Below are 14,779 nucleotides of genomic sequence, written 5' to 3' on the forward strand. Positions count from 1 at the left end.
TTTTTAAAGTAAGGGAATTGCTTGCTTTTATCCTCCTCTTTGCTTGTGCAGCTTTGTTTATGAGTCTTGACATGACAGTCCTCATTCCCTGCAGGACCCCAGCCCCTGCTGACTTTGTCTTGTTGGAGGATGAGTTGTCTAAACAGAAACCAGTTGCTCAGTGAATTCAGATAGCGAGTGTGAGGCGGCAATCATTTGGCCATTACCCTTTCTGAGCTCATATGTTTGGCCTGTCATTGTTCCTTTCCAGCCCCTTTAGTCACGGCCGGGTTGATGCTTTCCTGTGTCCTCATCAGACACTGGGTTAATCACACCCCTGGGGAAGTTCCTATCTCCCATCTTTGACTGTCTAAATGATGTGGCATAGCCTTCGCTGTCATTCTGGCTGTACTTATCCAAGTGTAAACGCTTTATTATTATCTTTGGTGTTGCTAGTCACAGCCAGTGTGTGTGTCTTGGCACGTAGAACCATTATTTATGCCTTTGTGTTTTGTCCTAACGATATGTTTGGCGTATTTGTTTATGAGATGAAGTTAGGTTTGCATCCCAGCGACCAATCATTATGCATTTGGCAGAATTCCCATTCAATAGTAATGGTCAGTGAGAAGTTTATAAAACAGAAGTTTTGAGACGGCTGCAACATCTAGGCAAAGAGAGCATATAATGTGTGTCTGTGCCTCAAGCTTACTGTCCCCAAATATGTCCAAAGGTATGTGGATCAGTGTCTATTTTAGAAGCATCCATGGGAATTGAATTAGGCCATGAGGTTACTGGATTTCCCCCATTGGGTAAAAACAGCTCACGTGAACAATAAAAGGAGGAAAATAAAGGAATGTGAATAAGATAACACCATCACAGTTTCTCGCCGCAATAAGTGGTGGTAAAAATCCTTGGTCAAACAGTGCATGTACGAGATTCTCAGGTGTTCTGTGTTCGTATACAAGCAAGTAACTATGATCATGCGTTATAGATGTATGCTGTCAAAAAAGAATCTGCTTTTCAGTATATACTTTAGTTCAAATGTTTCTAGCTGAGCTGTTTACTTTTGCCACCAGTTGTAAATTACACACAAATCCATGTATTGATCTGCTCTGATATATTTTGCTTTTACATTTATTCTTCTCTTCTCCGAGGTTCTCACGTAACTAAAATAAAGGTGATACTCATAATGATGCAGCCTCAGATTTAGGAGAATCGAAGGCAGCAAACAGCCTCACTGTCAGATGAGTGCAGAAGCAGCGTGTGGGCATAGCGGGGGTTGTGTAGAGGAGGTGGGGTCTGTCCCGTGTGTCAGCAGCCCGATGGATAGAACAGGGGCATAGCAGAGTGAGTATGAAAGGACACGCCGTGCAATGCAGACAGAGACTGCAGACATGCAGCAGCACAGAGCGGCATATATGTTTAAAGAGGCTGCAGCAAAGAGGGCTATAGATGAGGTAAGGAAGCTAAAAAAGGAATGGCTGCCACACAGAGTTGCGTGGTCTAATGTCTCTTTTTTTAATGCTCTTGTTTAAGTGGGTTTTTGCATTTTAATGTTTGTACTGTGTGCACGTCACAAGACTTTATAGTCTAGCAGAGGGTTTCAGCACACCGCGTTCATATTCATCACACTGCCGTTATTTTCACCAACAATTTTTGATTTTCGCTGTGACCCACATGCAGCAGTTTAACTTTATCTATGTTAGAGATGTCCAAGACATATTTGAAGGCAGTTGGCATTACTTGTTTTTCCTACGTGTGATTGTTTTCTCCAGGTGTGTTAAGAATGACATCTTTGGAAACCTGATATTAGGGATTACTCAAACATGTGACTGCACAACAACTCCAAGTGACTCTGAGGTCAAGTTTGCCGACCCTCAACATGGTCTCTCTGTGGAATATTTATTTTCTCTTGCCTCTCTCTTTGCCTCACTCGCTTCGTGCCATAGCGTTAACTGGAGAAAATGTGAAAGAAACACAACAGCCAGACAGTGACAAGGCAGGGCAGTTTCTGAAACAGCTCTCGAGTAGACCTCATGTACCCGGTTCAGCACCAAGTGACCCCATGATTGCACCCGAGGATGATGACTTCCTGGGTTCCCCTTTAAGTTGGTCCTTATCATCATCTGAGGACACAGACAGACAAGGTGTGATTGGTGAATATGGCGATTTACTGGAGAGCGCTGAGACATCTCTTTTCTTTCCTAATGAGAAGGGACCCATACCCAGACCCACAAAGGGTGCTACAGTAGATACTGCCTCCACAGAGAGAATGCAAACAATGAAGTCCTCATCAGCAAGTGTACCACCCAAGCTTACCCATGAACAAACATTAAAGAATCAGCCAGCTGAGACCAACACCGCATCAGTTTTGTATCCTAGAGAGTCTGGAGAGAATCAGCCAACATTCCCAGGCTTTCAAAATCAGATGACTGATACTCACTTACCCTTTCTTCTCCCTGGCTCACTCCCATCACACACATCAGACCAGAACTCAACTTCATCACTGCCCACTGGACCGGGGCCAGACACTCTTGGATGGACCACAGGCATTTCTGTTACCACAAAGGGAAACAGAGATGGATTCATTGATATTACAGATCTTATTTTACAGAGAGAAACTGCCAGCATGGAGGCAAAAGAAGGTAAGAGTCCTTTAATTATTTACAGCATTCCTACTTTAAATCTAAAGCTGAAACTATGCCCTACAGTGCATTTCAGTTTCCTTGCATAACCTCCAAAAACTCAGAATCCACATGTCACTGCAGTGCTTATGATATGTATTCTGCTGGCAAACACAGTTCTTTTACATTCACAGAATGGGTTGCATCACTTTCTTCAAATGTCTCTCTTTGACTCAGTTCTCTGCCCTTGTCTTTCTCATTCAAGCCTTTTAGCACAGATTCTCCAGTTCAAACTTACACTCTCCTGTTAAAGTAAAACATTTTATTCACATTGCAGTCAGCCCGCACTCAAAGGTTACTGGATAATGCAGCATGCACACTATTTACTGTACACACACACAAATACTAGCATTTACTTGTCAAAGTAAATGTTGTGTCCACAAGCATATGAGGACTTGAAAGAAATTAATAAGGAATTTGCTTCCTCCTGTGTATGCATTTAACACCACACATTTTCAGTGTAACAACAAGTTTATTGAATAACTGCATCAAGATGGAGTACATATTAAATGTACTCTCATTTTTATTAGATTTCATAGACAGCAGAGCGAAAGCCCCACACTTATAAGTGCTCTCTGTTCGCTGCATCTATACTGATTGCTTCACTACTAATGGAGGACCAGAAATAGGACACATTCCATTTATAACCAGTAGGTTCCCTGATTCCCTGATTGCCCTATACAGCTTATTTCATATACAGAATAAGAAACTCACATTTTTTGTTTGTTACAATGTTATCATCAGTCATAAACCTCTTTCGCATTCTTACAGATAACAACATCGCTTCACTAATGCAAATTTACTTATAGCCACAAAAAATGAGAGCAGGCATGAGGTCAATACTGGCTAATCAGCACACATACAGTATCTCTCTTCCTCACTTTCACACAAACACATATGCACACAACCTACTGCTCATGCTCCCACTCTGTCTGTGACCCAGTTAGATTCCCAGTTACAAGCCCGTTCTGTTTTATTATGGATTAGCTTCACACACAGCAGATTACACCCTGCTCTCTTTTTAGAAAATGAAGATTGTGCGTAAAAATAAATTTGGCCTGTATCCAGAGGTTAGATTAGCACCAGTATGTTCATTTCTCGAGAAAAAAATGTCATTATTAAAGATAATATGACACATTACCACCACACAAAAAAATAATAAAAATACACAGGTGTATTAGGTGTGAAGCAAAGCCATGCTTTGAGCTTAATGCTAACACTAGCATTCTAACATGCTCATGATGACATGGATAAAGTGCTGATGACACTGACAGTATAAAACAGGGATGTAGCTTACAGAGCATTAAACCTGCATTCTAATTAATGGCCACCAGAGGGCGGCCCTATAGAAGTCTATGGGAAAAACGACTCCTGACTTGACCTACCCTGCTGAGTTCACAGGCTCAGTCACTCATTTAGAGACATATTAAATTTTTAAAAACTAAGACATGTTTAATACTATGTTTTAAAAAACCATAGCGATGTCCATCTTTTACACTGTCTATGTATTACTATACCATCATATTTATGCAAGTTAGCATGTTTGCTCGTTTGCCAGCGAAAAACTTTAAATTAAGTCTGTACTTAAATTTTCTACTTTTTGGTTTTCTTTTGACATAACCAATATGGTGTTCATGTGTTTTTTATATTCTTTACAGATGACTCCAAGAATGATTCAAAAGCCAGAAGCCCAAGCCGGCTAGATGGTAACATGGACACAATTGCCACAACCTGCAAAACATTAAATCATTCCTGGACACCTACCTACCCAGAGGATTTTACTCACAACAAGCCTCTGCACCCCTTTCTGGCTCTCACCCCTTCATTTTTGGTCCCTTTGTATTCAGACTGGAACTCTGCCCTGGCTACGTGGGGATTTGCATGGGAAGCACATATCTATGGCCTGGGCTCTGTCTTCACTGTATTTGGCCTAATCTCTGTAGTCTGCCTGTTAGGGCTGCCCCTGAGGTGTCCCCCAGGAAGCCCCTACTTCACAATGCTGCACTTGTTCATTTTGGCATTTGCAGGGATCCAAGCTTTCTGTTTGCTTTACGATGCTTACAGTTACCAAGATCGCCTTTCCCCTGTTGTCTCTCTGCTGCTCTCCGAACTGCCATTGCCATGTTTGATCTCAGCATTTTCCCTGGCCTTCCTCCTTCTTTCCTTTCGTTCATGCAAGCATCTTTCACTTTCACCTGTTATTTCTGCCTCCTTCTCAGCCTTGCCAAAGCCTTGCTTGTTGCTATGTTTGGCCCTGTTACATTTTATTATCTCTTTGGGATGTTTTGGGATTTTTCAGCTCTTTCACAGCCTCCCGACTGTCATCCTGCTCTTTCCTCAGGGTGTGTTCGTATGTCTCGCCACCTTTCTCTCATGCTCATACCTCATCTTCTACTGCTTGACACAAGTCAACAGTAGAAACATTTACAGGTTAAATGACAATGGAGAGAGTGGAGGATCTCCTGAGGTGATGCGACCTGCAATTTGCCCCTTTGCTAGTGTGAAGGACTGGGGTAGGGCAGCAGGAGCTGGAGTAGGAACTTCTTTGTGTTTGTTAGGGTGTGGAGGTCTTCAGCTTTATGGGATCCTGCATGCCCTTGGTTTGGGTGGGGTTGATGGCCATGGGTTTCAGCCTTGGCCATGGTGGGGCTACCAAGTAGGCTGCAGACTCTGTGAGATTGGGGTCTGCCTAGGTTTGTCTGTCATTGGCACACATCCTCTATTCTGTAGCAACTCTAACAAGACCATAGCACATCCTAGACCAGGATCTTGGTCCCGTCTATCCGGTGGCTCTCCTTCACGAATGCTCACCATAACCTCTCAGGATGGTGCAAATTCCCCCGTCCTTTCCCAGGGTAAGCAAGAAAAGCTGGTGGCCTGTGATGTTGTAGCCAAGGAGCAGTCAGAGGTTCTTCCTCTTTACTCAATTGTGGAGTCTCCTGGAAATATACCAGACTGTGATCACAAACCCAGCCGAAGCAAAACTGTACTACCTCTCCCCACACCCCCAAACCCACCGCATAAACCTACAGCCTCACCTGAGACTCGCCTGTCATCACTGGATCATTTAAGTCTCGAGACTGACTCAACTGTGGATCTGCAGCCTCCATCTCCCATAGACTTGTCGCGCAGCATCGACCAAGCTCTGTTCAGCGAATCCCTGTTTTCTCATAGTATCTTTGGTTTCCCAAGACTCATACCTGTTTCCTCAAGCCTTTCCTTGAGCTCCCCAAGCCAAGGTACATCAAAGCAAGGGCCCAGCTCTGTGGGAAATACCCTTTACCGAACTTCTTCTTGTGGAGATGTAGCTCAAGAGAACACCTTGTCCAACTCCAGGTATTCCCAACCTCAAGGCTGTATGACAGCTCGTAGAAATCAACCATTATCACCAGACCAATGTGATTGGAAAGGGAGTGTTACTGGTTCAACCCAGGGCCTTTGCAGCCATTCCAAAGAAACAGGAAAGCTGCGATCACATTCATGGGCCAACAGAGGGCAAAATTTTACTCAGAGCAGCCTCCCACGTGCAATCCCCCACCTGCCATACCACAGACGTTACCGAACCCTGAGCTTAGCTTCCCAGGACAGTCGGGGGTCTGGCCGATTGGCAGGAACTAAACACCTGAGTGAAAGCAAACAGCTGGAATGGGATATGGCTGTACAAGCAGAGTTTGTCAGTGTGTGCAAACAAATTGATGCACTGAGTGTTTGCAGTGACACCATTGAATTGTAGAAAGCTAAAAAACAAAATAAAACTGGGTGTAACTGGAATACAAATTGTGTAGATTTAAGTCTATTCAGGTTAAATGGGGGAATTAAACCGTAGTCTATATGTCAAAAACGTTATATAGACCTAAAATATGAGCCAATATTTTTTGTAAATACTGTACTGTTGATATTGTATATTCAAACAAAAAAAAGTTTATAAGACTGTCTTCATTATGCTGTTTTCAGCAACCTATTTCTTCCTTGCAGTATTGCTTTATTTGAGCAACATTATAATTTTAGAATGTGTCCATTGAAATCATATGTAAAATCAAACATTTGTTTCTAAAAAAGGTAATATTTGTGGCAAAGAAGTTAGCCAAAAAGGAGTTCAAATTTTTTTTTTTTTTGCTTTATTTTGTTTTAGTGAAAATCCAGGATTGTGTTGAGGAAATCTAGCAGCCATAGGACAAGCAAAAGTCACAAAAGTTAAAGTTTGCGTTGCTGATGCGTTCTGTGGTTTGTGAGACATACTTGAAAGGGCTTAACTTTCTCCGCTCCCCTTTCCCGATAGTGTGCTAAAAGAATTACAGTCTAAATATATAAACCTTCTGAGGTTTCTTTGAATTTTGAGTGTAAAAGCATTAATAGGGACAAGCTGGTGTTTTTTTGTTTTTCGTTTGTTTGTTTCCTTGAGTTGTTTCTGGGTGTTTTCTTTTAACAGTGGAATATCTTTGAAGAATGAAAACAACATCATTACATTGCATGAATTTAAAGTGGTAGCAAAACAGTTTTTAAATAGTATCAAACTGTTGTTTGAAAATTTTTCTTTATTCAAATACATATACATCCAGTATATGACACAAGTTACATTAAATGAAAGTTTGATTCCTAGGTTGACCAAAAAAAGATGTTATTTATGGCATTGTTTATAATTAAGATGTGTCAACTAGTAAGAAGTTTAATTAACTGGTGACAAATTGTTGGCAAAATTAAAAATTAATTGTTGATTTTTTTAAAAACTGAGTGATACATGTAATACGTCTCTAACCAAATATACTGAGTACCTCACAGAAAAAAGGAAAAATTAAATTCATTTAAAAGTGATATTTGTAAAGATCGTTAGAAATAAATAAATCAAAACTGGAATATTGGTTTTGTTCTACTGCAACACTAGATAATCCATCTACCTTTTTTTGTGCTTTATTTTTTTTTTTTTTTAATACTGAGTCTGGGAAATAAAGACAAATAACCAACCATTCTATATCCTGCTGTGTTATTAATGATAACCTTTTGCAAAATAGCATTTTTGGAGAATACAGCATGTACTATAAAGCTAAGTGGAGCTTTGGTTGCATAGTGACAATAAAAATGAGAATGATGAAAGAAAACAGTGAATACTCTCCTTTAAATCAAGCAATAACATTAAAATAAGAGTAAAGTTCCAGGTGAGAGTGTAAATTGCTTTTTGAAGGCACTCCCTATTTGGAGTGCTCGTTTATAAATTAAGGCTGATGCTTTTCTTGTCCCTTCTATGACAGAGCAGCACAGAGCTCACCGACACGCATCAAAGAAATGACTTGAGTGACAAAGCTGTGCACTAAAACCATTATGAGAATTTTACTCTTCTGTGTTTATTAGCACACTTCACTTGTTATTGTTATATATATGAGAGAAAGAGAACTAAAAGTATGTGATTAAAGCTCTGTGCGCTGTTATTTACTTGATTTCCCACAAAAAAAAGGGGGGGAGGGGTAGTAAAAGTAGTAAATGAGCAAGGAAATATATGGCTGTACTCCTCTCTATCAAGCTCGGCAGATATATCATGACAAGTTTGTTGAAAGGGAACAACAGAATAGGTAATAACAGGATTCCCTCTACACCTTGACCTGAGAGGGAGAACAACAGATTAAGAGTTTGTGACCATCCTCTAAAACTCTGTTCTTTGGCTCGATCCTTTTAGGCTCTTTGAACTTTAAGAGAGTTGTTTTGGGGTCAGAGCTGGGACACCAATGAACAGAAGGTCACAGAATAGTTTTGTTTAAACTTTAGAGTGTAGAAGTCACAGGAGCTTCATGCGTTGCATTCTGATCACATGCGCCCGGTGCATCTGCTCATAGCTGCTGGGGTCGGGACGTTGGGTCCCGATCGGGTGTTTCCTCTTCCACCTGTTTCAGTAAAACCGCTTCTCATGACTACATGTGGAATAGAAAAAAAAGAGGGAAAGCATAAACTTTACAGTTAGAAAAATAAATGAAGATGGGTTTTTTTTAAGAAAGGAGAAGATGGAGGTAATGATTACTTACATGGCACAAAAGAATATCTAATATGATAGCATGAGTAATAAAGAGAAAAAGATAAGAGAGTTTTATACTGTTGAAGGTAAATTAATGGACACTTAACAATGAAGTATATCTAACAACAGCATGTTCACATACTGTCACTGGTATTAAAATGTTTAGACAACAGAAACAGGAAAAGAAAAAGACATACATGGAGAAAGAAGGGGTTGCAGCGGAGGGGTAAAGGTCACCTTAAACAAACAGTCAAACGTCAGACTTACGAGTGAAGCCCGTGGACGCCACCTTCCATCTGAGCCGACATGGTCCTCTTCTCAAACTTCAGTTCTCCAGAATACATCATTGACCTGGAGACAGATCACAGGAGGATACTTGGCGAAAGCCTTCACGTAACAAATCTCACACTAAACAGACGCACAGTTTGACACTTACCGTAAAATGGACAAACTTTTGGCTCCTATGTCCTGACAGCCATGTTGGATGCCAGCAATGAGGTAAGGAACAAACTTATGAATGGAGCCTTTGTCTTGTACTGACCCCGAAACACCTTGAGCTACCTTTACCTTATCTCCCTCACTGGGCACACAAACATAATTCACATGATTAACAAGGTAAGTTTTCCAGATTAAGTGTTTTCCAGTAAAAATCTCACCTAAAGTAGCGTTTCTGGCTGTTATTTTTCTCCATGGCATCTAAGGAGCCCATTCCTCTGTACTTTTTCAGGCGCACACCGTCGGAAAAGAAATATTCTCCTGGAGCTTCAGTAGTTGCCGCCAGCAATGATCCCATCATTACTGAGGAAGGAAAAAGACTGAATTGTTCAGTGACTAATCCAAGTATACACACAAATTTAATGCCTCCAGAAAATGAGAGAAAATTTCTTTCTTTTACCCGTAGATGCTCCCAGGGCAAGAGCTTTTACCACATGTCCAACAGTTTGAATGCCTCCATCAGCGATTACCGGCACTCCAAAACGTCTGGCATACTCCGCGACCTTGTACACTGATGTGCCCTGGGGCCGTCCACAGGCCATTACTGAGAAACAAGACCACGATGTGATGGTTGGGAGCAAAGTATCCTCAATACAGTGAAATTCATACATTTTTATGTCCCATGATTAAGTATGATCGTACCTTCCTGTGTGATACAGATAGAGCCGCACCCCATTCCCACCCTCAGGGCATCCACACCGGCATCTATGAGGTTTTTGGCCTGAGCAGCTGTCACCACTAGAGAGAGACAGAGGCACAGAAAAGTGACAAAGAAAGGCACAAATGTAGAAGATGAATTCAAGAAGACAGTCCCGAGTAAAGAAATGGTGCTCACCATTTCCTCCAACCACTTGTAGTTCGGGATATTTATGCTTGATGTAGTTTATCGTGTTAATCTGATAGACTGAGTTTCCTTGAGAAGAGTCCTGTAATAATAATAATAATAAAACAAAATTATGGGAAAATGACTTAAGATCGGTCAAACACTCATACCAACTCTGTAGTTCCATTCATCCGGTGATTATTATGAGACCAATGACTTAGCTGACTATATGTGATCCAATAAAAAATTAGAATCAAATAACAGATCAAACAAAAGTTTAATTACAATACAATCAAAACTTACCAGGACAACAACATCGACTCCAGCCTGCACGAGGAGGTCCAGTCTGTATTTGTCGTCCTCCCTGGTACCGATGGCGGCTCCACACAGCAGCTGTTTACGAGAGTCCTTGGAAGCCAGAGGATAATCCCTGTTCTTCTTCAAGTCAGTCCTAGCGATAATGGCGACGAGCTCATCGTTGTCATTAACTATGGGGAGCTTACCTGGGAGAATGAGAAAGGAAAGGCCAAATATGCTACAGTCACAATTATGATTGCTACCTATACGGCAGAGTTACTCTTTAAAGTTTTACCTTTTTTGCTACGTTGCAGTATATCGTTAGCTTCTTTTAGTGTGACTCCAGCTGGTGCAACAACTAGATCTTCTCTTTTTGTCATTGCCTGCATCAGAAAATAAACTGTGACCACACACACACTCGTTTGATATTATAATTCTTACTTTGAGTACTCCGGGAGAGTAGAAAAGTGTTATATAAGAATCAGTCCATTTACCATTTACCAGATTATGTTCTCAAAAATATACAAATTCTTGCAGAATCGTCCACAACATTAATACACTCACTTCTTCAAGAGGTTGGTCATGGTCCTTCTCAGAAAGAAAATCGATATCCCTGGAGGTAACTATGCCGACCAGCTTGCTGCCCATCTTGCCAGTCTCTGTAATCGGGATCCCAGAGAAACCATGGCGTAACTTGGCCTCGAACACATCGCCTACTGTGTGACGGGGACTCATTACCACTGGATCTGTAATAAAGCCCTGCTCAAATTTCTAGCAAAAACAGAAACACGAATGTCGAGTGGGATTTAATTTCCATATCAGATGGCTGTTAGGGGCTTCATAGATCAAAAATGATTTCATCTGTTTAATTAGAGCACATGTGTGCAGTGACTTTTTCTGTCTCACCTTCACTTTGCGCACCTCATTGGCCTGGAACTCAGCAGTGGAGTTATGATGAATTATTCCAATCCCTCCCATCAGCTGAATCCAACCATTTAGAGACAGGAGTAAGTAAGTGAAGAAAAGCATCATTTGAGCAGTACCTACTCAGCTACTAAGTGTGATGTATATAACACTCTGCAGTGTTTGTACTCACTGCCATGGCGATGGCCATGGATGACTCCGTGACTGTATCCATAGGAGATGAAATGAGAGGCGTCTTCAGGGTAATCTTTCGTGTCAGGGCTGAAGTTAGATCCTTAAAAGTTCAATGCATTTGGAAACAAATTTATCACCTTATACTGCAACACTGAGGTCTACAACAAGCGTTTTAGCAAATTAAATAAGTATTTCTTAACTGGCTCATTTGCCCTGCAGTGAGCCAGTTTGGACGCATCAGAAGTGGAGTTGCTGTACTAACCGGGTGAGTGTTTAAAGGACCCAGGTGGCTTCCTCGAACACCTGCTCTCCAGCAATAACCCATGTGATCTAGTCATGAAATTAATTTAATGTTCCAGCAGAGTTCAAAAAGATGAACACAGTGCAAGTCAAATAAACAACCCCGTGCTCATGCACCTTTAACTAAGCAACACAACAAAGAGTTAGGGACTGATTACAGCAGCACCTTAATAACAGCAATATAAAATATAATGAGTTAAAGGACACTGTGTTTGAAGCACACTTAGCTCACTTTGCTCGTGACAGTTTTCAAAGGAAACTATTCCTGTGTTGCCATTCACCAAAGCAGCAACCTCACAGGGATTATAGCAACTAGTGTTGTGACATAACCCATGTTGAAGAACCCTAATCCCAACTACATCACATCACATGAGCAGTACACTGAGAAAGTTTGAGCAGTAGGCTATGTTTAATATATTAGACAGTATGATGACACTTACCACCTCATCAGAAGTGAAATCTATGAAACCGGGGAGGATCAAGAAGTCACTGAAAGGGGAGAGGTGACAGAGAGATAAGATCATGACGACTATGAAGTACTGCACAAACTAAATTAGAAATCACTTTTCAGTGGGGTCACATCAGTCATTGCACTGGTCAGCGCGTCGATTTGATCTCAGCTCTCACTGATCACTACATCATCACATGAGTTGTTAGCACTCATGGGTTGGATGCCACCTATCTTCAAACTCGGCACTCATTTTGATCTCAGCTACTCACCTGTAAAGTTTTGTGTGTGCATCTTCCACTGTTGCGATGCTACAGTGCTGACAAACTCAACACCACCTTTTTAGTGCTTCCTGCTATTGCAGGTGTCGCCAGGACCACTTTTTGCCATGAGGAAACACACAAAGACTTAACTGAAAAAACAAAACCAGCCTCACTGTGGCGACTGGTAAGCAGCATTTAATGTTAATAGTGACATTGACTGACCAGCAAAACACTTGTAAAGCTACCTCTTATAGTTGTGTATGTGAACTATATGTTTTGCAGTCACTCCTACACGGCAACATTTTATTTTATTTTATTATAGCTGACAGTAAGCAGAAATAATCTGTCAGCAGCACACTGAAACGTTCTGCATTTATCCTCTGCACACTGATAAACCCTACACATAGCCCCATTAAGGAAACTATCCTGACAGCCATTAAAGCACTGATATGTGCAGGACACACACACACACACACACACACACACACACACACACACACACACACACACACACACACACTCTGACAGACACTGCTTTTAATGTCTGTAGCACCACTCAAGACTCATCCTTGAAAGTAGTATTATGCGTAATAATCCCCCAAATAAAACCTGAGCAGATGTGTCATTGCTGATATTAATAAAGATTTAATGGAAGATATGACATAACAGTGTATATGTGTGTTTCTTTAGGTGCATGTGGATCTGTGTCAGCATGTAAGCAATGCCATGAATGTGTTTGTGTGTGTGAGGGTTGTTTTGGGGGTTTTGTTTTTTTCATTTTAAATTTAGCATTTCTTACTTGTACGTAAGTCCGTCACCGATAGCAAAAAGTTGTTGTGCTGTGAGTCCATCCTCAGGAACGTAACCCGTACCCCCGCTGATCAAGTAGTCAGCCATGCTGAAATTTAAAAAACACACACACTCATCGTGGAGCTGAGAATATGAGTTAGCCACCACCACATCTAAATACTGAGCGAAATACTGGTGTATCCCAATGAAAAGACAACAGCATTATAGACATATATATAGCTTTAAATTTACAATAATTTGTTCTTGTTGCAGATTTTATACACTTAAGTGAATATTTTATTATTCTGTCCATCACTTTAGCTGATTGAAAAAGGTGCACCTAAATTAGGAGAAAGTGTATTTTTACTAAAAATAAAGGTATGGTTGGTTAGTCAGCAGTTAAATTCTGAATCCATTTCAAAAAGCATGTGGCTCATCTGTCTCTGTTTCTTACAAACATACTGTAACTAGATCCTATTACAAATGTTGGAGAGAAGACAGGAAACGCAAACAAAAGAGAATCCGTCCTTGTCAATGGAAACTCCTTCTATACACCTATGACGGCAGTACAGTAGGTAAGAGGATTTGGTAGGCTGCCCAGGTAGCTGATAAATGAGCTTGTAATGAGCACAGCCAATGCAACTAGAAAGTGAAAACAGCTCAGTTGCTACTGGAAGTGTAATGTTTACAAGTTATACGGCTTCATATATCACATCTGCACATAGAAGCTTGTGATGTTGCAGCGTGCGAAGATTGCTAAGAGAGTGTGACACTGACCTCTCTGGTTCATACCCAGCTTGAATACGTGTAGCGCTGTATCGCTGGGCTGCTGTCTCATATCCATGTCCATGTAGCACAGGGTGGGCATATCCCCCATACGGGTGAGGTTGCTCCCCATCTCTGTTTGAGGGCCGTGGCCGTGCTGGTTCCATGTCTCCAACAATCCTTCGGTAGTCAATGAGGTAGCTGTCCCTTTCTCCATCTCCAAAGCGGTCAGAAGCATGACCTTCCATCTCTATGAAATCCAGGGCTCTGACCTCCACGGTGCCCAACCACCTATCACGCACTCTTTAAGCACTTGTGACTTGTTTCATACACACAAATACAATCACACCTTCACGCTGCAAGTAAACAGTGGCCTCAGCAAACCCCGGGAGACACACTCTAACGCAGTCAATGCTTTGAGTGCATGTTCACACAAACACCTTTCAGACACACCTGATATGGGAGTAAGCTATCGTGCCGCTCGAGACTTGCAGATGACAAACCTGTAGGAAATAGAAGAAACAGCAACAAAAGATCCTAAACAAATTGTCCAAGGCTGAGTTTGTATTCCAGTTAGTTATCACTTATCCATGGAGGCCATTAAGGCCCTCAGACAGTGGATAGTCTTTTTTTGCCTACCTGTTGATGAAGGTCGCTATCGTGGCACAGCAAATTTAGATCTCCTGTATTCTCCCCAGCAAAAGGAACAAGCAGCCCCCGGGGAGGAGAGTCAAGCCTTGCGTAGGCAGCAGAGATTCATCCCCCTGGAGGTCCAAACTTGCTTGGTTATCCCTACGGCTGGGAGCTTCTCTCTACTCTATTCTCCTGATGCCTGCT

At 41.5% G+C, this 14,779-nt stretch overlaps 2 protein-coding genes across 2 annotated transcripts; one reads left to right on the top strand and one right to left on the bottom strand.

Annotated features, from left to right (window-relative positions):
* The first annotated feature begins 1,305 nt into the window (after positions 1–1,305).
* On the top strand, positions 1,306–7,889 carry prrt4a (proline rich transmembrane protein 4a). Its single transcript, XM_080874207.1, has 3 exons — positions 1,306–1,436; positions 1,755–2,624; positions 4,322–7,889. The coding sequence occupies exons 2-3, from the start codon at positions 1,862–1,864 to the stop codon at positions 6,394–6,396; spliced, it is 2,838 nt and encodes a 945-aa protein (XP_080730333.1). The 5' UTR covers positions 1,306–1,436; positions 1,755–1,861; the 3' UTR covers positions 6,397–7,889.
* Positions 7,890–8,069: 180 nt separating this feature from the next.
* LOC308391563 (inosine-5'-monophosphate dehydrogenase 1a-like) lies at positions 8,070–14,724 on the bottom strand. Its single transcript, XM_080874208.1, has 17 exons — positions 14,582–14,724; positions 13,955–14,445; positions 13,188–13,286; positions 12,118–12,166; positions 11,376–11,477; positions 11,186–11,260; positions 10,844–11,050; positions 10,575–10,662; positions 10,286–10,485; positions 9,995–10,085; positions 9,802–9,897; positions 9,560–9,703; positions 9,321–9,462; positions 9,101–9,244; positions 8,932–9,015; positions 8,675–8,691; positions 8,070–8,563 (listed from the first exon to the last, which is right to left on the bottom strand). Exons 2-17 carry the CDS (start codon positions 14,188–14,190, stop codon positions 8,460–8,462), a joined length of 1,878 nt encoding a protein of 625 aa, XP_080730334.1. The 5' UTR covers positions 14,191–14,445; positions 14,582–14,724; the 3' UTR covers positions 8,070–8,459.
* Between the last annotated feature and the right edge of the window lie 55 nt (positions 14,725–14,779).

The sequence above is a fragment of the Rhamphochromis sp. 'chilingali' genome (assembly GCF_963969265.1).
Source record: "Rhamphochromis sp. 'chilingali' genome assembly, chromosome: 2".
NCBI classification, from domain to species: domain Eukaryota; kingdom Metazoa; phylum Chordata; class Actinopteri; order Cichliformes; family Cichlidae; genus Rhamphochromis; species Rhamphochromis sp. 'chilingali'.